This window comes from Cyprinodon tularosa, unplaced genomic scaffold (genome assembly GCF_016077235.1).
Source record: "Cyprinodon tularosa strain WSP-4 unplaced genomic scaffold, ASM1607723v1 ctg119, whole genome shotgun sequence".
Classification (NCBI taxonomy): Eukaryota; Metazoa; Chordata; class Actinopteri; order Cyprinodontiformes; family Cyprinodontidae; genus Cyprinodon; species Cyprinodon tularosa.
The window spans coordinates 938,294-962,543 of NW_024037992.1; the positions used below are offsets into that span (position 1 = coordinate 938,294).

Here is a 24,250-nt window from a genome sequence, read left to right on the forward strand (position 1 = left end):
ACATAAACCCATTTCCACTAGCCTCTGAAAACCGATCCGTGCCAAGTTCGGACCGAGCTTGGATCGGTTAACCATACAGAGCTCGGTTCCTCATAACCATTTACACACCAAACCAGCATGGTTCCTCGCCTCCTAGTGGCGATCTACGGTACTACTGTTCTCTAGAGGGGATTCTGCAAATCAAACGGCGGCCGTAACATTCAGGAAGTTTGGTTATCATTGTGATATTTCTTGCTTGTGGAAACTCAGGCAGCCTTTGCTGAATTTAACTGACAGGGTCGGCTTTTGGGAAGTGGAGATGTAAGGAGATGACGCATTCTGCTTATGCGCCGTTTTTCGTTTGAGAACTGAGCCAGATCTGAACCACGCCGAGCTCTACTGATGAACTAGTTTGGTTGTGTTTGGGATGGTTCAGTTTGCACTCAACAGTTATCTCGGTTACCGTGCTCGGACCGATCTCAGCACGGTTTCAAAAGGGTAGTGGAAATGGGGGCTTAACGATTAAATGCACATTAATCCAGATGATTGTCTCTATTATTTTCCTGTCCATACATTCTTCTGGTTCTGCTGGAGGTTTCTTCATGTTCAAAGGGAGTTTTTCCTCTCCACTGTCGCTACAAGCATGCTTAGTGTGAGGGATTGCTGAAGAGTCAATGAGTCGATGCAATCAGCTGGTTTCTCTTAGATAGAAAACTTTGAATCAATCTGACTGGATGATCTGGTGAACTGGAAAGTGACCTGAGATGACATGATGTGAATTGGAGTTATAGAAAAAATTGAATTGAAGTTCTCCATTATTGGCTCCTTTAGTTGTCCAGATTAACTGTCATGAGATTAATAAGACAAACACACCCTAGCCTGAAAGTCTGATTACGAATAACTATAATAAATTAGCAGAGGAACTCATAACTAGCTCTAAAAATAAAAAATAAAGGTCCCCAGTCAGTTCTAAAATATGTAACTTTGGATGAACCTTCAATACTTTAGGATTTTTCTTTTTTTATTAGAAAACTTTCAAGTTTGCCTTATATGTGGGATGCCAATTGAGCAGGTTTAGAACCAGCAGTTTAACATAGATTATGTTAGGTGTGGACTCACTATGCAGTAGGCCACCAGGGCTCCCTGCACAAAGCCAGCCAGGACGTCAGTCGGGTGGTGCTTGTGGTCTGAGACGCGTGACAAACCGGTGTAGAAGGCCATCATCAACAAGGTGAACTGGAGCAAGGGGCGTAGGAGGCGAGCGCCGCGCCAAGTGAACCTGGACTGGATGTAGAACTGCAGACAAGGTGGGAAGAAAGAGAGAAAAGAATCTGTAATTTCATTCAGGTGGCTTTTTATCTGTGCACCTGCAGCTGGTGTGTGTATCATTACAGTCTGAGAGGCACAGACTGAATCAAAGTGGGCCAGAGGAGACACATCCACAACAGAAACTCATGCTTGACTGCCTGAGACCTGGACTTGACTGATTAATGGTTACACTTTGCAGCTGTAAAAACACCACAACCACAGACATGGATAATACGAACTTACACACACACACAGACGGAGAACATTTTAACGCTTCCCTGCAATGGACTCTCTGCCTCTTATTGGTGTAACGAGCAGATGAAACAGATGCATCTCTCTCCTCCAGCCAAAGACCGTTTTCTGGGTCAAAATAAAAGCTGAGGGGAACCAAAACAGGAACAAGTCATTTCAAGGCCACTTTCAGTCACTTGCTTGGATCCTAAACATACGAAGGCTTGATCTCTTTTTTCGTCCACTAACATGTAGACTGTTAAGGTCAGCTCAGGTTCTTTAGACATCCTGTGTTTTGGCACACAGACATACCCTTCGCTTCCTGTCTCTCACACCCAATAGTTGGAAAGGTCCAGAAAAGGCTGGCTTAAGCCAATCAAATACTCAACCCAATCCTCTGTACTTAGATCATGTAATCCACCTGGCTAACAATACATACAGCTAACAATTGGGCTGCTAAGGAAGCTCTTATCAGGTATCCATTTAGGATTTCTACTATTTGAATTGTTTATTTTTTCCCCTGTCACATCATCCAATTAATTTAATCTGAGTAAAGGCAAAAATCCCATTTAGCTAATGGTTATAATTATGAGGAGATAAAAACTCAACCTGACCTTATGAGAAAAAATGCCTCCAAACCTAAAACCTAATGTGTCAGGGTTTGGTTGAGGTTTTGAGGACCCAAATGCAGAAGCAGGCAGAGGTGAGTTCTTGCATTTTTAATGGAGTTCTCAACAGGTTACAGAGGCAGGAATCCAAAAACCGAACACAAGAACGCACACAAAGCAGAACCATGGAGTGATGAGGGAAAACATGTACGGGGAGCAGCACTGAAGAACTGCACAGGGAGAGTATATATGGGAGACTGAACCAAGACTGGACTAATGAGCTGATTGAGAGCAGGAGTGAAGAGAGGAGTCAAAGGCAAATTGTGCACAACAAGTGTAAGAACCCCTTTAGCTTCTCCAAGTTTTACAGTCAGAAACATCAAGGCAAGGCAAGGCAAGGCTAGAAAGGAGCTAGGGAAAAGGAGACAGAGATGGGGACTCGAGTTTGTGACTCATACTTGAGTCGCACTAAAGTCGCATGTTTAATGACTTTAGACCCCTTTAGCTCCTCCAAGTTTTACAGTCAGAAACATCAAGGCAAGGCAAGGCTAGAAAGGAGCTAGGGAAAAGGAGACAGAGATGGGGACTCGAGTTTGTGACTCGTACTCGAGTCGCACTTAAGTCGCATATTTAATTACTTTAGACCCCTTTAGCTTCTCCAACTCTTACAGTCAGAAACATCAAGGCAAGGCAAGGCAATCCTAGAAAGGAGCTAGGGAAAAGGAGACAGAGATGGGCACTCGAGTTTGTGACTCGTACTCGAGTCGCACTTAAGTCGCATATTTAATTACTTTAGACTTTAGACCCCTTTAGCTTCTCCAAGTTTTACAGTCAGAAACATCAAGGCAAGGCAAGGCTACAAAGGAGCTAGGGAAAAGGAGACAGAGATGGGGACTCAAGTTTGTGACTCGTACTCGAGTCGCACTTAAGTCGCATATTTAATGACTTTAGACTTTAGACCCCTTTAGCTTCTCCAAGTTTTACAGTCAGAAACATCAAGGCAAGGCAAGGCTACAAAGGAGCTAGGGAAAAGGAGACAGAGATGGGGACTCAAGTTTGTGACTCGTACTCGAGTCGCACTTAAGTCGCATATTTAATGACTTTAGACTTTAGACCCCTTTAGCTTCTCCAAGTTTTACAGTCAGAAACATCAAGGCAAGGCAAGGCAAGGCTAGAAAGGAGCTAGGGAAAAGGAGACAGAGATGGGGACTCGAGTTTGTGACTCGTACTCGAGTCGCACTTAAGTCGCATATTTAATTACTTTAGACTTTAGACCCCTTTAGCTTCTCCAAGTTTTACAGTCAGAAACATCAAGGCAAGGCAAGGCAAGGCTAGAAAGGAGCTAGGGAAAAGGAGACAGAGATGGGGACTCGAGTTTGTGACTTGTACTCGAGTCGCACTTAAATCGCATATTTAATGACTTTAGACTCGACTTAGACTTGCTTTTGAAGGACTTCAGACTTGACTGAGACTCGTGATTTCTGACTCGTGAACAATATTTTATTTTTAAGTGTTTTTTGTTTTACTAACTTGACTGATCGCCGCTCGCCTTACCCGCACACAGCAGAGGTAAAAAAACAACAAAAAAACGGCAGAGTGGCTGTCAAACTGTCACGTAGCACTGACGTCACTGACGCAACGCTACGTGACATATGCCCGCGCGCCCGTGCGCATGCATGCGTGATCGACAAGCCAAGCTTTAAAAACTTCATGGCAGTCGTAGAGCAGAAAAAAAAATGTTGTGAATTGGCACTAAATAAATAAACTGAATTGAATTTAAAATACTGCCCGCCAAGTCGGTTCTGTCTGTTCCAGGGCATTAAGTTACAAAAAGTTATTGCCACAATGTTTCTTTTATGAAAGAATTGTTATCGTCCTGCTATTTATTTAGGGTTATTCTTTATCTGTTGTAGTTGCTAACTTCATATGTATTAATAAAAAGCAGGATTGTGATTGTTTTTTTTCCACAGCCCTCATTTTTACTTAAAAATAAAAGAGCAGACATTTACTCCTAAAACTAGAAAAAGTTGTAACCACAAATTTCAGGTAAATACTGTAAGAAAATTGTTGCTTCGGTCTCAGTGAAGGAGATGAAAACAGAAGGAGAAACAAGCAAGCACGCAAATTATTGCACTTGTTTAATTAATCGAGTGATTCGAATTAATTGTGCGATTAATTGATAATTGTGACAGGCCTTCTCAAGACTTGAGACTTGACTTGGACTTGCAAAAAATGACTTGTGAACATGTCTGAAAGGAGACCAACACAAAAAGGCAACAGAGGGCAACCAAGAAAAACCTAAGAACTCAAATACATCCAGAAACCACAACAAAATTAAAATTAAACAAATGAATCATGGATTAAAGTAAAACTGAATACTGAAATAAAAACTCAACAGAATCAAGAGCGTGACATTATGTCTCCCTAGGTGACATCTGCAGTCTGTTATCACTAACAATGAGACTCTGATATCAACGTGGATTGGTTGGAGCAGATCTTCTTTGCATATTATTGAAATGTTAGCCAACCGAAGCATCAATTAATTCGTAAAAAAAAAAAACGGATGGATATCTGGATTTTTTTTTTTTTTTTTTGAGAGTGAAACTCATATTTCCATATATTACTATCATCAAATCAACACTTGGCAACAATTTTATGTGCGATCCTTTCTCTGTTGTTTTCATGGTTTTACTTCGGATTCATCGACCCACTAAATTATTCCCCAAATATCGTGGAGATCATCTAAAGCAGGCACCTGCAACCTGCGGCTCCGGAGCCACATGTGGCTCTTTAGACCCTGTTCAATGGATCTTAATATTAGCCAAAAAATGACATAATGCTTTACTCTAAGAATAAAAACCAGTCTTAAAACATTTATTGTTTTTTATAATGAATATCTAAATTGAATTGTCTCAACAGAATGACATTAAAAGCACCAGAAATATCTTTTGTAGAGCTATTTTTCTTTTAACTAGCTTGGAAATTATGTGTTTTATTATGATCATATCCTACAGAAGAAAATCCATGCCTCATCTTAATGAATCTTTTGTCTTAAGATAGAAAAGCAAATAAAATGTTTGCCGTTTAAGATATTAACAGATTTCCTAAAGCAGTTATATATAAAAAAAAATAATAATATAATATAATTAAAAGTACTAAAAAGTCTTATTTTACAGTTCTAAATGACTTTTCTTTAGCCGGAGTAAAATGGCTCTTTGGATATGAAAGGTTGCAGATCTCTGATCTAAAGTAATCTTTAATTTCTTTGGGTCAAAGCACCGTCTGCAGCTTTTTAAGATATCTTAGTTTACTTCATGTTGTCAGGGACGCTCTATAAAGTGATTTCTTTATTCTAAAACTTCTGGTAGCCATCAGGCAGGTTATAACCTTTGAATCAAACTTTGATTTCTCAAAAATGAGCTTTAGGTTTAGACGTAAATCCTCTACATATTTCCTCTAAGGCACCAAATCATTGTTCTCTTCCCAGGCTGAGAGGAAGCGATCCCTCCCATCCCTTTCTGTCTCAGTCCCCTCCTCCCTCAGATGTTTAGACTTCAGGCTTCCTTTACGGCGGTTCTCAGGTATTGGACACGGACTGCTGATAAGGACTTGGGTCAGACAGTTTGACAGATGAAGAAAGTGAAAATGTCAAGCAAGCTTTGTTGGAGATTAAAGGGGAAAGAAATCATAACTCGACGTTCGTCAAAACAAGAACTGAACTGCAAGACAACATGACCTTATCTAGAGTCAGTAAACCCAGATAACCCAGCTAGAGCCTGATTCAGCAGAAGCTGCACGCCACAAACTCATGATAAACCTATCAGTGTCGATGACCGTTTGAAAGTGTCCTTTTTAAAGCTGTTATGCACTAAAACATCTCACTCTCCAACTCTGTCTTCTTCCTTTATTTTGTAAAGGAGGAACGCAACAATAAAACACAACAAAAGGAGCCCAAGCAGATTCCCATGACGGAGAGGAGCGACAAAGAGTCTGCTGGTTTCCAGAAGAATCCAGCTCGGTCCGCCGAGGCTTGCTCCCTTCGGGTCTCTCGCTCTGACTCAAAGTCCAAGTGTTAAATGTGCTTAAAAACACAAACAAACACAACAAAGCGGGAAGGAATGAGGATGCGGGCTCGTTGAACATGCCATTCTCTGGGTTCATATCTCCCTCTGAGACAAAAAGCAGATTTGCGGTCTAAGCCGCTCATATGTTAAACACAAATATTGTTTCCTGCCTGATTAAGCGACGGGCCGTTTCTGCTACTGGATGGCATGCACTTATGCTAACGTTGCGTGCAGATGAGAGAAAACATGCCAGCTGGAAACACGTACATGCTAGTCATCTGTGGCTGTGGTGTAGCTGAGCACCATGCCATGTGGTCTGTGTCAGGTTTCTGTGTCATCTCTGAAAGTGCCGAGCAGCATCGTTATAGTGCACAGCTCCAGCACCTCAGTCGCACATGCAGCCTTTAGAGACGGAGGGCAGGAAGTGAAGCGCTTCAGAATAACAGGGTGCAGAGGAGGAGATGGCAGAGTCGCTGTCATGCCTTGAGGGGACAGACCCATCTGTATCAATCTGCGCTGGCAGGGATGGCGGATCAAAACTAATAATGTGCTTTTCTAAGATAAATGTGCAGAACTACAGTTAAACATAAGGTTTCTACTACAGATACAAAGAGTAGACACGTATTTAAATGATCAGAAACAGTCCAGATAATATAAAATCTTTAAGAAAAAGAAATTATATCCATGTTAAATTTTAAATTTTTTTCAACCTTCTTAAGGCTCTGCTTGATACCTGAGAACTTAAAAACTTCTAAAAAAGTGCCTAAAAAATTGTTAATTGTTACTATATGTATACTTTTACACTTCTATCACAGATGCAACAAACACAAATGCAAAAGCGGAGAGATTTGTAGATTTGTGGCCAATAAACATGTTTATAGGAAAAAAAATAACAACTAAGATACTGCTTAATTAACTGCTCTAATTATGAACGTAGTATCTTTTTGAAAAAATATATTTTTAGAAGCTTTTGAACCTACAACTACGACTACTAATAATAATATTAGTAATTACAGTAACAGATTTACTTGTAAAGCCCTTAACAATAACCACTAGTTTAACTGAAGTGCTTGACAGTAAGTCAAATAAAGGAACTAGGGCTGCAACTAACCATTTTTGTTGCAAATAAATTTATATGTCTATTTTTTTATTTCGATTAATTGATTAATAAATTTTTACAAAAGTAAACCAGGTGAAACTAAAATGTTTCCACCTGAGGAGTTCTGGATAGAGCGTACTGACAGATTAAAGAGTTTATCTTAAATGCAAAATGTTTATACATTTTTCTTAAAATTGTGGTATAATTACTGCTTTATGTGGGTCAATTAAAGGCATGATTTATAGTCTCTATACTCCATTTAACGATTAATCGATTTCTAAATTAGTTGATTATTTCAATAATCAATTACCTCAAAACCTTTCTCTTTCAGCAATATTTGATAGGTTTTATTTTGTGTTTTTGTTTTTTAATTCACCATCTAATGGCAATGAAAACCTGCAGTAGTTACTGGACAGAAAAATGAGACTTGCCTTAAAATACTTGGCTATACAAAGAAGTTTCTGTTCCAGGTCCAGTGACTATAAGAGAAGCCCAAATCATCACTCTTCTACCGCTGTACTTGACAGCTGGTATGAGTTGGTGCTTGATTTTCTGCTTTAGGTTACCATCAAGCATATCCCTGCGCATCAGGGCAAAACAATCCTCCACTCAGTCTGATATATTTTATGGATATAGCGTTTTTTTATTCATTCAGAGGAAATTTTGAAATCTAGGCTTTTATGATATTTCCATTCAAAGAGAATATTTCCTTTAACTTAACCCTTTATAGAACACTTAGTTTGACTTTGAAAATCTAAATTTCCAGCCAAAGGTGTTATTGGAATCCAGGACAAAACCTTATTACCTTTGTAACATTAAAAAATATGAATTTTATGATGGCAAAAATTAATATCAATGTAATAACAAGAAACACCAACTTGCCCGAATGTATTAAGAAAAATAACAAAAGTGATTCTAAAAGAAATTCATGAAAAACAGAAACACATTTTATTGTTCCAACATAACCTTAGATAACCTTTTTTTTTTTTTTCCTGGAGAGGTGGCGAAACGTCTTCAAATCTTGGAAACCAAGTCCAGTGGATATATATTTTTTATTTTTTGAACTTTTACGGAATAACCTAAGAGGCATTAATTCTGATACTGGCACTGACATTTTTTTAGTTCATAAAGCTAAATATAATTGTTAACTAGACTTATTAACTTTTGAGCTTTACTTTTTAACTTTTCAATTACCTTTTTCTCTCTTTTTTTCAGCTTAATTTAAAATAGGTAATATATCATTAAAGGGTTCATCTGATTCGTCAAATGCCAAAATTTTCCATTTGTGAGGGAAAAGCAAGTGATCAAAAACGCTAACTTGTCCTATAAAGGCTATAAATCAGATTTGAATTATGCTCTCATCTACACTGCAAAAAATTTAATCTAAATAAGTCATTTCCTCCTTAAAATAAGTGTATTTTTTCTTTAATAAAGTATTTAAGTGAGACACTTTGCCAATGGAACAAGACAATTTACACTTAAAATAAGAAAAAACAATTGCATTTTCTTATTTCAAGTGCATAATATCTAGATAACTTATTTTAAGAGTAAAAATACTCATTCTATTGGAAACTCATCTTATTTACCGGCTCAAATTAAGGGTAAATACCCTTAATTTAAGAAATTGTTACTCATTTTGAGATCGTTTTTGCAGTGTAATTCCATATCTACAAACTCTTTGTTTTTCTTTTTGGTAGTTTGTGTTTCTGAACTTAGCTGCTGTCTTCAGTGTTTTCTTGTTGTGAATATTTAATTCCTATTGTGAAACAATATGCTTCAGCCTGTTTGGAAATAAGCAGCATCTGGTTACTTTCTATCATTAATCCTTTGGAAAGCATCTCTGTTTTTCTTCTGACTGTTTTTTGTTAATATGTAAGTTTTTTGTACCAATTAAGCACGAGAAGATGAATAACCAAATCCTTTTCCAAGCAGACTTCAGTGGCGATAGAGCTCTAGTCTATTATCACATGGCAGGTTTTCAGGTGACGCATAACGGAGAAATCTTTGTTCCCAAAAGGAATGCCTTCCTTATTTGCTTTTTCTTTCTAATTTGTTGCTAGTTTCCATATTTTAAAACATCCTCTGAAACTGTTTATCCTCCCCTTTGCTCCCATCATCTGCTCTCTGTCCTCTTGTTTAGACCAGCCTCCGCTGACCGCAGTCCTGGGTTTGCCACAACTGGAGCGTTGGTCTGACTGGTGTGTTAAGCTGTGGCCTGGATGCAGCACATCTGAAATCCCTGCCTGCTTTTTCCTTCTGACATTTTATTTAGCTCTTGTCCTTGCTGTGACCATTGTGGTTGTAGGTTCACCCAGAGGCTGGGAAATACCCACATCAAACCGTCTCTCCATGGCGATACATGACAATAAACCAAAACTTCAGCTGTCAATCTAGTGTGAGAAACAGGGCGGGACTGAAACCACCCTGCTGAAAGTCATAACACTGGGCCTGGTTTTCCTTCCATTTACAGCAAGAGGACATCATTGTTAGTTGGCAACAGTTTCATGTTGATGCTGTCCGAAGACCAAACTAATGCTACGTTTAGACGGCATGCTGTAGAAGCAGCAGAAGCAGCTAGTTTCCATTCAAAGTCAATGGTTGACGCGTATCAAGTTGCAGCAAAAGGTCCTGCAGCGTGTTTTGAGCAGCAGGAGCTGCACCTCATGAGCTTCTGACGCGCTTTAGAAGCAGCAGCTGCTGGAGTTGGAAAAATTTGACTTTTGCTGCTCGGCGCGCCGCATCAACCAATCAGAGAAGCTGACCTGGGAGCTGGCAGGGAGACAGATACAGCACTGCTGATGCAGAGCGCTATGATCACTCCCCTTTATTAAGGCCTGAATGAACTTATCCTGGTGCCTGCAGTTTGGATTACATATGTGAAAAACACTAACATCTACTTCCAGCTGCCGCTAACAGTCGAGGAAAACTGCGAAGAGGCGACGGGGAGCTGAGGCAGCTGCTGCCGGGGATTCCCAGTGACAGCGCAGCGCCGGTATGTGGGGGTCTGAGCGGCTCCCACACAGTGTTGCCAACTCAGCGACTTTGTTGCTATATTTAGCGACTTTTCAGACCCCTCCAGCGACTCTTTTTCAACAAAGCGACTAGCGACAAATCTAGCGACTTTTCTGGTGTCTTCAGTGGGGCGCCTCACCCATCCCAACCCCGTTCTCCCGCTTCCGCAGGAGTCCCTCCCTCTCAGCGCTGCAGTCAGAGCCACAGCATGTTTACCCTCAGCGTCAAGACTGCAAATGAGCCGCACACATGTGCTGGGATTGACGGCGCAGGTTGATCACGCTGGACTCAGCTCCCTCAGCTGCTGAACCTGCCATAGAGAACCTTGACCAACAGGACAATGACCCACTCTTTCTGTGAGCAGGCAAGCACAGCCTGTGTGTGTGGAGGGGAATCTTATTAGTTTGAAAAAATAACAATAATTACAATTATTTGCTCACATTATCATTGATTCTTTGTAGTCTTTTTTTGGTCCATTTAGATTGTTAATGTTAATGTAATGTAAAAAAAATTGTATGGTTCCAAATGTTCATGTGTTACCAAGCTTTCTAAGCTCCTTAGTGGACCACAAGGGAAAAAATAAAAAGTAAAAAAAAGTTGAAAAAAAAAATTATGCAAATTAGGCAATGACGTCATTCAGCGACTTCTAGCGACTTCCAGCACAGCCAATAGCTACTTTCCTTACTGAGGAGTTGGCAACACTGTTCCCACAGAGAAATAATCTTTGAAGGCAGGATGGTAATCTGGATGAACTGACTGCACAGACCATGTTTTCAGGAGGACTTTCTCACTTCAACATAGATCCTAACTACTTTTTACCCGCTGATCACAGCTGATATAGCAAAGCTCCTCTCTGGCATTGAACACAGGAGCATCAGAGGTGAAGCAGCACAAGCTCTTTTGCTGCTTCCAGTGCTAGCTTGTCTGAACGTAGCATCATTCATTAAAATAAGCCAAGCCACTTTCTCAATTTCATCTGCCATTGTTCCTGGCAAAGAAAGGATAAGGAAGCTCCTCCCAACGCGCATCAGACCAACTTTTCCACCGCGCAGCTAGAGCAGCAAAGACGCTTCAGCCGCGCGTCAGAACTAAACCTGTACAAGCATAAAAAATGAAGCAGCACGCGCTTTTTTGCTGCTCCTGCTGCGTGCGGTTCTACTTTTTTTTTTGCAGTGCAAAATTAGGAAAAAAATTCCAACCAAATAAAAGCTTTCACACACAATCTAACTGAAACCATCTGAAACGTATTTCACCCCTGAAGCACTAAAACCCACCTGACACCCACGACCGGTGGGATTAAAGGGACCAAACAGGAAGTAATCATGCAGCTGCCCAAAAGAAAACGGGTGGAGCCCACTCAATTGTCTCCTCAAGGTTCAAAAGGGATATAAAACTAAAGTGGAGATGAGATCCTGAAAGAATGAAAACAGTATTTTCCTCTTTCATAAAGCAGTGAATCCCCTAATCAGAGCCCAGCCTTCTTCCCATAACTGCTTCTGACAATGTTGGGCATTGTTATAGCTGTTTTCTGCCTATGTATTCGAAAGCGTGTGAGAGAAAATAATGATTACTTACAGCCAAGTAGAGCATAGTAAACAGGGAAAAGGAGGCATGTCCTGAGAAGAAGGATTTCCTGCAGAGGGAGAAAGAGATTATTTTAAGCCTATTGTTTTCTCTATACATGTTTAAGAACTACTTTCATGTGCGTGCATTGTTGATTTTACATACCTGGCTTCCTGCACCTCACTCTCATCACCAGTGCACGTATAGTTGGTGACGTAACCAACACTGCAGTTTATGGTGGAGAAGTCTGGTCTGCAGACGTCTAAGAAGTGGGGTCTCATCCGACCCACAGACACCTTAGCGATGTCCGTGAACGACTGGCTGACGGCACAGCCGAAGAGAAAGACACCGATCTGCAAGACGATGGACAGAAGTGGTCAGTGAATGCATAACCTTACAAAATCTAAACATTACAGGCGTGCTGTTAGGAATACAAACTTAATTATAGCAGAAAACTTTAAGGAATCTTATTTCTTCCATAGTGACTTTATTAGGATGGGTGCTGAGAACTTTATTAGATTCAGAAACATTCTTATTCCTAGATGACCTATTTATTTGCATGCAAACTATGCCTTAAGCTTATTTTAACATCCTGAACTCAGAAGATTATGATCTTTTTTAAAGGAACTATTAAGCTGAACAACATGAACACGCATTTTTGTTGTAATTTCATTTCCTTCAGCGCGGCAGCTCTTCCAACTTGCTCTTGCTGGTGGAAGAACGCCATCTCTGATATACTGCTGCTAAAATGCTGCTTGTAATAAAATGTCATTGAATGGTGTCGGAGCAAAACAGGAGCTGACCTGTTTGTAGAGCGCCGCCACGTAAGCGTTCCCAACAAATGACTTTGTTCCCACGTGGAGCTGGTGAACCCTGAAGCATTCTCCAATCACAATCTAAAAGAAACATTTTGTTCACAATAATAAGACATATACTTGCGAAGCTCATTGTACAACGAATTTACATGCAAGACACTATGATGCACTAAAACATGTTAATGTATTAGTATGTATCATGCAAAAAATCACTCATTTCCTGATGGGTGTGACATTTAGTAGAAGGTATGTAAAAGGTAGAGATAATAAGAGCTGCACACAGACAAACATATAGAGAAAGCATGGCCTGCCTTTCCATTAGGCAGTTTGAACAGATGAAGGTGAGAAATGAAAGGGCTTCTTATAATGGTATAATGTATACAAGATAACAAAAGTAAGTGGAAAAGAAAGACCCTACATCACTATGACTGGCAGGATATCTCAGACTGGCTAAAATTACTGATTTACAAAAAAAGGGTTTATTATAATTTATCTGTTGCACGGCTCAAGTCCTGGGGGCCTGACTGTGCCTTCTGTGGTATCCCAGCCAGGTGGTTTTAAGTAGACTAATAGTACTCATGTGGAGCCAAGGTCTAAAGGATGGAGGCATCATTTGAACCTGGTGGAACCTAACTTAAGGTGTCGCTAATTTCTCTTTCCAGACAGAAACTATAATGTTTCTTATGCATCTATATGCCAGCGGATAACCTGCACTTTTCCGCCAAGAATGTACACCAACATCAGTTAACATGTGTTCAATCTCTCTTCATATCCAATCATGCTATTAAAGGGCTAGTTAGGATTTTTTAAGTGAGGTTTTGCTAAGATGTTACAAGCAGGTAATATTGTATCTGAAGAAGCTAAATCTGTAAGGGTTTATTTTAAAATTTTATCATGAAAGTTTAACAATTGTTTAAGTGAATGTTTTTCAATGGAAAATGTGTTTATACAATTCTGCTGTTGAGAAATTCTTTAAATGAAAAGTCCGCTCATATTCAGAATTCAAACTTCTTTACTTTAAATCTGAAATGATTCCATCCTGTTCAATAAATGATCAATGTTTTTAATTCAGAGTAATTTTCATGTGAATGTGCTTTACTGGAGGCATCCATGTTTGTCAAGGAACACTACTGCCACCTACTGGTTAGTGACGTCACGGTGCGGTATCGGCTGTTGATCAAGTCCCAGTGCTGTATCTGGTGTTTGTCACAACGCGCTGTTATCCAAGTCATCTTGAAAACATTCTTCTTCCAAATGTTGGCTACATATTACGGGTTTTTTCTCTGGCCAGAAGTTCGATGGCAAATCCTCCCTCTTCAAGTTGGCGATCCAACGACCAACCCGTCCGTGGAGGATCAGGAATCAGAAAGGTGGAATAACTCTTTTTTTCCACTTTTACCCGATGTATTCCAGCATCCAGCTGCCATGCACGTGGGCATTGTCAGTTTCACTATAGCTCTGGTGAATTTCAATGGTGAAGTCCTCTGGAAATCTTCAATAATTGTTGTTGATTGCAGATGTGTCTAGTAGTTCCCATTGATTTAGCTTGGAAAGGCTAAATCAATGGCCGCTCCAAGGTTTTTTTTTTTTTTACTGATTAATGCTAAATTCATTAAATCACTGTGAACATATTAGTTTTAGGTATAAATAATGATCCATTGATTATTTTTTTGGTGATTTTTCTTTTAAAGATCAAGACTCTGAACGCTTATCTGATCGCTGTGGTCGTGTTTTCCATTCGTAAGCCTTTGATCTCCGTATACATGCCTTTCCTGGCTATCCTGTGAATGGCTACCACATTAACAGCCAGAAGAAACAAACTGGACGATGCTTATGTGTTTCTTTTTGTTTCTCTGATTAGAGTGGAGGATTGAAGCTGCAGGAGGCCAATATAGGCCACAGAGGTGTGTTTAGATTCCCAGCATTTCCACCTCAGCCTTTCCTCCTTGTCTCGCTGTCTCTGACTATGTTGGAGCAGACGTAACCCGCTGTGCAAGCCAAAGTGGAATCTGCTCTAAAACCAAGTATATTTGAGCAAATGCGTGTATCTATGTGTGTGTGCTCAGACTTGTTAGAAGAAACGGTGTTGGCATGGCAGTAGACGCCGCAAATGGAAGACAGCTGTGTCAGACACGCCAGCGTTGCCCACAAGTGAACATGCGAGGGGGACTACCTAGCCCACCGCTATTCTCCTGCTTTCAATAAGCAGAAGAGCTGAGCTGGTATAATGTATATGAATGTGTGTGTGTGTGCCTACTGAGGTGATTGTAACGAGGCGGCAGCAAGGCGACGGCTCAGTCTGGGAACCCCTATGTTTAAGGACTGTAAAGATCACCTACCCTAACCATGAGGCTCTAATGGATTAGAACATATATCCAGTCCGCCTGACTGCTTCTCTCTTTGCTTACTACTGCTATTCCCTCTTTTATTTTTAAACAGAAATGCTGGAATGTGAATAAGAACTTCACGCTGTGAGACACCTCAGGCTATCAGTGAGGCCCCAACGTCATGGGGGAGAGCAACAGTACAGACCCGTGGTGCGGCATGGCGCACCTCTGATATTCCATATCTGGATTTTGATTGGAGCATTTGTTTCATCATAGTTCTGGCTGTATTGATGATAAACTTTTGAAGTCTCGTGTTTTTCCTCTGTTTTTTATTATATTTTCTTTCAGAAATGCATTTTTATGGAAGTGGTTGCGCTGAATATTTGATTTTGGGAGTATAGAGAAGGATGGAATAAATATGCAATGCAGTTTTATAAACATTTAAGCTACTTGAAGCTGGTCTGTCGCTTTAAATCCCAATTATGTTGCAGTTTGTAGTTAAACGTTTATTGGGTGTTCTGCACTGTTTATGGGTACCTTTCCTTTTCTTTTCTATGTGATGAATAACGAATGTGTTTTATGACATGTCCTCGAGAAGCATCTAAGAGTCTGAGAAGAAGGAAGCAGCAATCAAAGGGAGATGTTATGGGGTCGACTTACAGAGACGGTGCCAATAAGAATGCCAACACCACAAAGCACGGCATCACTAATGGTCTCTCCCTCTTTTCGGGGGAAGCGGATGGACTCGTCCGAACAGTAAAACCCGCGCTGGTACGGCTTTATGGTGCTAGTCTCAATGATCAGGAAAGGCAGGCTAGCTACAAAAAAAGACACAAAGAAAGAGAGAGACAGAGAGAGAGAAGACAGGAAGAGGGGAGAGAAGAAAGAAAGAAGGGCATAAACGCACCAGGTCAGTGACACGGACATAAACAGGAGAGAACAGGAGCAGCACAGGGAGCATGCTGGCACCAGGGGGATTATTCAACAGAAAAAAGGTTTAGGCTTGAGGAAGTCACAAGTTGACCCCCTCGGGTCAAAGAGGTGACATTTTTAAATCTTTTTTTTTTATATATATATAATCTGCATGGAGTCATCTTTGACACGGCCACTCCCTTTTAGGTACTTCCTAAACCTCGAGCCCTCCTTGTTTCTGGTTTGATTGTTTTCCACGTCCGGGCGCTGTTTGTGACAGCGGGAAGAAAAAAGCCTCGGGGGCCGGTGGGGGACTTACGGACACCACGGGCAGTGTCAGACCCACAGAAACCAGCACTGACGAGGGCACGGTGCTGCTCTTGTAGGGGTAGTTCAGGCTGGAGTCACTGCAGTAGAAACCCCTCTGGTATGGACGAACAGATGAGCGATGCAGAACCAGGCAGGGCAGCATAGCTACACACACACGCACATATGGATAAAGGCATGAACTCACACATACACACACGCTTCTGTGCAAGTCTGGCTGCGGACACACCTAACAGGGAATTACTGAGTGTCAAATCCACTTACCTGTAAGCTGCATAAATAAGGAATACTGTTAAAACACACATTAACACACAAAACCTTCACAGGTGTATTTGAGCTTCGCTTGAATAAGCTGTTGACTCAGCAAACTCTCTGCTGCTGCTACTGTTGACAAGCCATTAAGAGCTAAAGTTTATCCTTTAGGATAACTCCCCTCTGACTAAGCAAACACACTAAAACCCACAGCTCCAACTTTAAGGACAAAACAGGCACATCGATAAGGAAGCTACGTCAATGTAATGTGAGTTTGATGTAATAATGGTGTGAAAAGAGTTCGATTAGAGACGGATATAAAGGTGGTTAAGATGTCTAAAAGGCTTTAAGGTGAATTTTTTGCATCCTTTTTCATAGATCTCTTCTAATAGCTAATATGTTAATCAAAGCTTCTATGAATGTTTAACTAGAAGCTAGAAGTATCTGCATACTTTACTTAAAGGTCTAAAATCTCTCAGTATGATCTCAATTTGTGCAAGAAGATTCTGGAGGGTTTATTACATGTGTGAATACTATTAAATGTTTTACTGCTAATTAAAAAAACATTTTTTTGCTTCCCTGCTAAAGCGATGTCTTTATATTACAAAGAATTACAGGCAGAATCTTATCTTCAGCTACCACAGTTAACATGTCACATTAAATAATACTAGGTGTTACTTTATTGTATCTCTGATACTTTATCTGTTGGTTGTGCTATTCTTTTACATCTCTTTGCAGGTGATGAAGCAGAATGAAGATGTTTGATTGTTATCTCTCTCTTAACTCCCTTTTTTCTGCCTGTAAAAGAAGAATTATAGGCGGAAAATATATTTGATAGGGATGCACGATATTGGGATTTTGGCCGATATCCGATATGCCGATATTTTAAAACAAAGGTAGCCGATAACCGATATCGATACCGATGTTAAAGCTGGACAAAAATAAGTAGTCATTGAAAATAGCAGTTTTGTTATCCATTTCTGACACTTTGAAAAATAATATACTCAAATATATTTTCATATGCTGATATCAAATTGATTTTTAAAAACGCGGTATCGATCTATTTCACTTTCAAAATCTGGTGAAATTTCATCGTTCTGTTACAAACTCTCGTGATATTTTGCAAATTCTTGTGAGATTTTGTTAGTAAAATAGATCGATACCGCGTCAATATATCAACATATAAAAATATGGCAACATTTGGTGAATTTTCGGGGGATTTCGTAGCATAACGATGACATATAGCAATATTTCATTAGTAAAAGAGATTGATATGGTGTTTTTAAATGGCAATATATCAGCATAGGAAGATATTGGGATATTTTAATGTATCAATATTTTTTCCCTCGTCTTTAGAAGTTTTTAAGTCTGTAAAAAAGAAGTTTTTGAGGAAGAAGAAAAAGTAGTATTTTTTTTTTTTTTTGGACTTTAGAAACTCAGAAGCTGATCAAATATCAGGTTAAATATCAATGTCCGATATTCAGTTTTAAGGCCGATACCGATAGGGGGCGACTATATCGTGCATCCCTAATATTTATAACAGAAACTATAATGGTATTTTTTTCTTATGTTTAAAAGACAATTCAAGAAATAATAGGAACACCATCAGTTTAACTGGTGGAAAATAGTTACACATCTCCGATAAAAGCTAAACAAGCACAGCCGAACAAACTTTAGCCTGGATGTCGGAAGATTTCCGCGTGGGATCCTTAAAGTGCGAACACCAAGAAAAACAAAAGCAAGCCCACATGTCTCTGGTGCGTTTTCTACATGACGTTTTGGCGTCTCTGCATGTGACCGTGGTTGCTCATAAACACAGAGCACAGAAAGGCATCCCTAAGAGCCACATGCAGACACACCAGTACATACATTCAATGTCTGCAGGCAGGGAGAGCATGTCTGCCCACAGCTATGCGGTTAGCTCACATCACACACTGGGGCTTTCTCAACATTAGACTTAAAGTCAGAGATCGGATCACAAATGTTCCTAATTCGGCCAAGAACCACAGCTGCCGTCTAACCAGTGATGAGACTGGGAGATCATGTTACTGGTGTGTTCTACAGAAATCACAACATCCACCAGTAACCACTGACATGAACCTCTGCAGGACCTTACAGCACATTTCCTACCCATGCAGGTGAAACATGCACTCTCAGCTCTCAGACACATCCTAATGCCGGAGCAGAGCAGGGAGATGTTGTGTCAGGTGTGTACCACATCAATGGGCGGACATTTAGGCTCCGTCTACGGTATGTTGGCTGAAGCCAGAAGGAAAACATAGGGACACCTGATGATACAGGCAGACCTAAACAAATGACATGGAGTCCTCAGGTGTAGCTGGGAAACAGAAGATGAAGCGGCCATTTTGAAAACAAGGGTTAGTTCTTTGATCTTTGGCTTCTCAAGTATATTCATCCAAATGACCGGGGGGGATTTACCTTTAGGCAATACTAGGCTCTTTACATCGTTTGTTTTGAAACAAACCATGCAAAGAGCAGTGTTGCCAACTTAGCGCTTTAGTCGCTATATTTAGCCACTTTTCAGACCCCTCTAGCACTTTGATTTCTAAAAAGCTCCTAGCGCCAAATCTAGAGACTTTTTTTCTGCTACTGGAGACTTTGGAGACAACATCTAAAAGCAGCGAACTCTGCTCTCCAGAGCGAGTAGATTGGTAACCCCGCCTCCTGCTCTCCTCTATCTTGTCTGCTGTCATGATTCATGCAGCTATTATTTCATCCAAATGAAAAATGGAGAACAGATAAGCAGATCATGGCTTGTCTACAGTGAAAAGAAGGACTGGGTTATTTACTTTGGCCTTTTTGGAAACACAGGAAGGAGCAATCAGCTAAGTGAGCTTAGTGCTTGGAAAAAATCTTTCATTCCTTTAGAGACAGCATGAAAAGTCAGCTGAGTACAAAACATAGAGAGGAAAACAAGAAGAAAAGGGACAAGAAGAGAGGGACACAACCTAGAACAGATAATGGATGTCTATTCTATTAACATTTCTCTATCTGGAGAATGGGGCTGTTCTATGCGATTTAGGGCCCCAAATTTCCTAAATCTGCCCCTGCAAATGACATTTCTCTTCCCATCCAGGAAGTGTTTTCATTTCAAAATGTCCAAATTAGCGTTGAGTTAGTAGCTTTATATACACTCTATAAAGCTTCAAACTCAACGTTGATTCGGACATTTTGAATTGAAAAATCTTCCTGGATGGGAAGAGAAATGTCTTTAAACTTGGAAACAAAGTCCAGTGGATTGTTTTTTAACTTTTTTGGAATGACTCTGACCTGGATGACTGGGAATCTTCAGCATTGGCTTGTGGATCTCTTTCCGATGCTAATGATTATGTTTTGGTATAATATTATTTCTGCCAATAGACAACCAAACCTAACAAGAGTGTCTGGACTGCAAAGCAGCTATGTTTCATTTTGTTGACACTAAGCCAGCTCAGCTGTTATCTGTTCCTTCCCATTATGCTTTCAGAACCATTTATACGAGACAGAAATGTCTGTTTTGATGCTAAATTGTAATTTAAAATGTCTCTGTCTTTAATGCTTTTCCCTGCAGCAGTTACCAAAGGGCAACTGGATTGGATGGTCGCTCAGCCAGACACCTGCATAAACAGTATGCAGCACAGGGCTTTAGTAAGCCTGCTGGTGGGCCCACACAGGGCAGGGCCAGGCTTTGGCGGTGTCTGTGAACCAAGCTGTCCACACACCAGGCAGGGTTAGCTTTAGGTGAGCAGAATTACAGGGCCAAGGCAGGGCAGGACAGTCAACAGGACCTAAGTCCCACTGATTCTAGAGCAGATATGGGCGTATCCTCCTGACATCTAACACCTCACGTTTGAAGATCTTGGGACAGAAAACAAAGAAAGAAGTTTTAGAAAGGACTTTGCTTTCTGTTATGGAAATCTTGACCGATTTTCCTCCTCTGGACCTTTGCCATCTTTTCCGTCTCTCGGCTACTTTTGGAGGGGGATTGAAATGCAAATAAGCAGAAGTGAATAAAGGTCAGGAACACTCAGACACAAACACATAGAAGCCAACCAAATAAAGGCTTCACCGATTGGAGAACACCATGGGAAACTCTGGCGAGTTGAGCAAATGAAAGAGTGAAGCGAGATGGAGCGGCCGACCATCTCCTCAATCTCTATTGATAATTAATGAAAGACTCTCTGTTTGCGCGCTAACCGGCCCTGAGATGCCAAGCTGTTTTGCTCTTCCGCCTGAGAACAGCCTGGCATGTGGGCATTCTCCTCATACCGCAGCGCCTTCATGAAGCTCCTCCTCTTGAATATTGGTAATTCTGGAAAATCTTTAGATTATTTCTAAGTGCCAATTCACAACACGTCATCTCCAAGCATTTTACAGTTCAACCAGATCATTCCAAGTTTTCTATCTAAGGAAAACCAGCTGATTGCATCGACTCATTGACTCTTCAGCAATCCCTCACACTAAGCATGCTTGTAGTGACAGTGGAGAGGAAAAACTCCCTTTGAACAGGAAGAAACCTCCAGCAGAACCAGGCTCAGTGTGAGCGGCCATCTGCTGAGGCCCACTGGGGTTCAAGGAGACAGAAGCAGACATAGAAAAAGAAGCATAGATACAAAAGGCAGCTGTCAACCAGCTTCACAGGCGGTTTCATTACATTCATTTTTCATGTTGTGAACAATAAGTGTGTACAATTTCAGATCTCTAGTCCTAAAGTTTGTGAAAGTGTGACCGTTCTTGTATACAAAAGGTTAATTCTGCACAACTGTTCCAAATTAGAACCAAAACGACCAAACTGGATTACTTAATTCTATGACTAATCTGACCCCAAAAAAACCCTTTCTATATTGAGCTTTACAAAGATTTTCTCTCAACGATTTTGTCTTCATTTAACATTTTCTGTGCGTATCTAATTATTTCTCCTCCCGTCTCAATTAGCCCTTCCTTTAATCCTGCCCCCCTAAACTTCCAGTAATTCATTGCAAAGCTCATTTTATTGGCTATCAAAATACATCAACCAAAGTTTGATCGGAGTTGTGGAGTTCCAGCTGTGCAAAGATCACAGTGATGCGACGTTTCCGCCGTACTCTGAATTTATGCTTGCTTTTGGGAGCAAACAGATTGGTGAATAAGCGCATGTCAGCTAGAATAATAAGATCATCTCAAGTGGTGGAGATATTTCATAAGACATACAAAACAATTAGCTTTTTATGCTGATATTTTTTACTTTTCCATAAAAAAAACAGGTTGATTATTACAGATATTACTGGATATACTGGAAATACGATGTTGTTCAATAGGCTACAAATAGGTAATACCAACTTTCTTTCAGTCTCCATTTAGTTTATGTCCAAATTAGTCCATGAATGTAATATAATTGATGAAACTAAACCTTTGCCATTTCTAACAACTCTGTTCTCACAATCATCAAAGTAATTTGTGCAAATGATTTATTAAAATCATTCAAGCTGCTGTTTAATTTCAATTGTATTTTTTTCAAGAAGCTGATTATTTACACATAAATTGGAGACATCTTAGATTATCTGTAATAGTGGTTTCAGGAACAAATGACCTCTTTTAAGGTAGAAGAATAAAGAACCAGTGACCTTCTGAGGGCCTCGTTGACCCAAATAGAAGAAGAGTGACGAAGGGCAGAGAAAGGAAAAAGAGAAATAGGTGGGCAGGGCTCTTGGCAAAGGCATAAAGTTCATCACTGAATGAAAAAGACATTAATTTTAATGGGTCTGTCATTCAGTCAGGAATTCAGTAATGATTCTTTTTTTTTATTCGCTAGAAAAGGGAAAATCCAGCTTTGATTCATGTTTGCCCAGAGAGGAAACCGTTCTTTCATCGCATTTCGCTATCTTATTTAGTTTCGCTTTGTCGGATATGTTGTGCATTTGTTGCTGTTAAGGCAAATGAGCCTTACCGCCTATCAAACCACCGAGCTGCTTTGAAATACCAGCAATGGGCGCCTGACGTTAATTCCAGCCTACAGAAATCCCGCCAAAGGTCCTGGAAGAAGAAAGTGGAAGGATGAGGAAAGTGGGAGCAGACTATCCAAAGTGGGTGGCTTGTTGGGATTGGGAAAAGTTCTATTAGTCTTATCAGATTCTGACATGCATTTCTCTCTTTCAGTCCCTGAGAAGAACCGCTGCAGACCGCTAAAGACTACATACCGCAGGTCAAAGGGAGGCTTTTCTATTTGGCTGGTTGAATGAGTGTTTTTATTGCCGAGGTTACGGCAAGGCCTTTAGCCGTGCGTGAGGGTGCCAGTGTGTGTGAGTGTGCGACCGCGGGATTTATTTCCCATCTGCAAATCCACTCACATGTTCAGGCTGCCTGGGAGAAATGGCCAGGAAATATATTCATCTGTATTTCTATGTAATGTGTGTTTATGCACACTGTGGATTTATATATGTTACTAGCAGAGCTGTGTGTGTGTATGTGTGTGTGTGTGTGTGTGTGTGTGTGTGTGTGTGTGTGCCTGCATATGTTAATGAGACAGGATTATCCAGCTGGGCCTGCTTTTTGATTGGCTTTGTGGTTAAATTTAGTACATTAGGTTAGAGGGCTGTTATTGGAACCAGCAGAGAGCAATAACATGCGCTCACCTCAGTAGACCCTTGGATTGTGATTTAAATGCATCCTACTTGCGTGACGGAGGATCAGGAGGTCTCTATTATTTAGAGATATTTCATAGAACAGGAAACAATATTCATTCTAATGTCAACCAAAGCTCAGGGTTGCTTTTTTAACTCTTTATAGGGCACTAAGTGAAATACTTCCAGCCAATAGTGTTATTGGAATCCAGGTTAGACCTTATTACCTTTATCACGTTAAAAAATATGGATATTTTGATGGTAAAAATGAATGTCAATGTAAAAACTACCCTGAATATATTAAGAAAAAAAAAGTGTTTCTATAAGAAATTTATTTAAAAAATCTCTGAGAGAGAAAGAAACACATTTTTTGGTCCAACATAACCTTAGAGGCATTTATATTTAGTTTATATACCTAAATATAATTGTTTACCTGATTTATTAACTTTTTAACCTAACTTTTTAACTTTTCAATTTGCCTTTTATCTTTTTTTCTTTTTCTTTTATTTCCAGCAGGTAATATATCATTTAAGGGCTCATCTAATTGGTGTACAGCCATGTAGCACACTGGAAAAATTACCTGGAAATAAGTAAACATTTCTTAAATGAAGTGCATTTACCCTTATTTTGAGCAGGTAAATGAGATAATATGCCAATGGGATGAGTATTTTCACTCTTAGTATTAAGATAATTAGATAATATGCACTTGAAATAAAACAACGCAATTGTTTTTTTCTTATTTTAAGCATAAATTGTCTAGTTCCATTGGCAAAATGTCTCACTTTCCTCCTCAATTCAAGAAAAATTAATTATTTTAAGGAAAAATGACTTATGTAGATTAAATTTTTTTGCAGTGCAGGATCTTTGCTGTATGGCTTGATATAGATCTAGTGCTTCTAGACCTCACTGAGGGACGGGGGGGGGGGGCTACATTTGTAAGGGGTTTGCAAGGGATCAAAAACACTACCTTGCCCTATAAAGGGTTAAGGTTCATTTTTCCAGACATGGAATGATTGTCCCAGTAGAGCAACACCTGTTTGCAGAGAAGACCCTGCCAACCTCTCAGGACTCTCCTCTCAGTCTCTATTTATATTCTAATGTGCTTTCATGGCTTCTGGGGGCTGCACTTGAATGATATTGTGATTACGGGAGTA

The 24,250-nt window shown here is 40.1% G+C and overlaps 1 protein-coding gene across 2 annotated transcripts in view; it reads right to left on the minus strand.

Moving 5' to 3' along the window:
- plpp3 (phospholipid phosphatase 3) overlaps positions 1-24,250 on the minus strand; it is a 52,231-nt gene that overhangs the window by 10,892 nt on the left and 17,089 nt on the right. The window contains exons 2-6 of one of the 2 annotated variants that reach the window (XM_038268725.1): positions 15,667-15,824; positions 12,668-12,760; positions 12,030-12,217; positions 11,877-11,934; positions 1,099-1,275 (exon numbers count right to left, since the gene is read on the minus strand). In XM_038268725.1, the coding sequence (XP_038124653.1) occupies positions 1,099-1,275; positions 11,877-11,934; positions 12,030-12,217; positions 12,668-12,760; positions 15,667-15,824 (674 nt within the window). Of the gene's footprint in view, positions 1-1,098; positions 1,276-11,876; positions 11,935-12,029; positions 12,218-12,667; positions 12,761-15,666; positions 15,825-16,237; positions 16,393-24,250 lie in introns of both variants that reach the window. The other variant, XM_038268735.1, reaches the window with a different exon arrangement.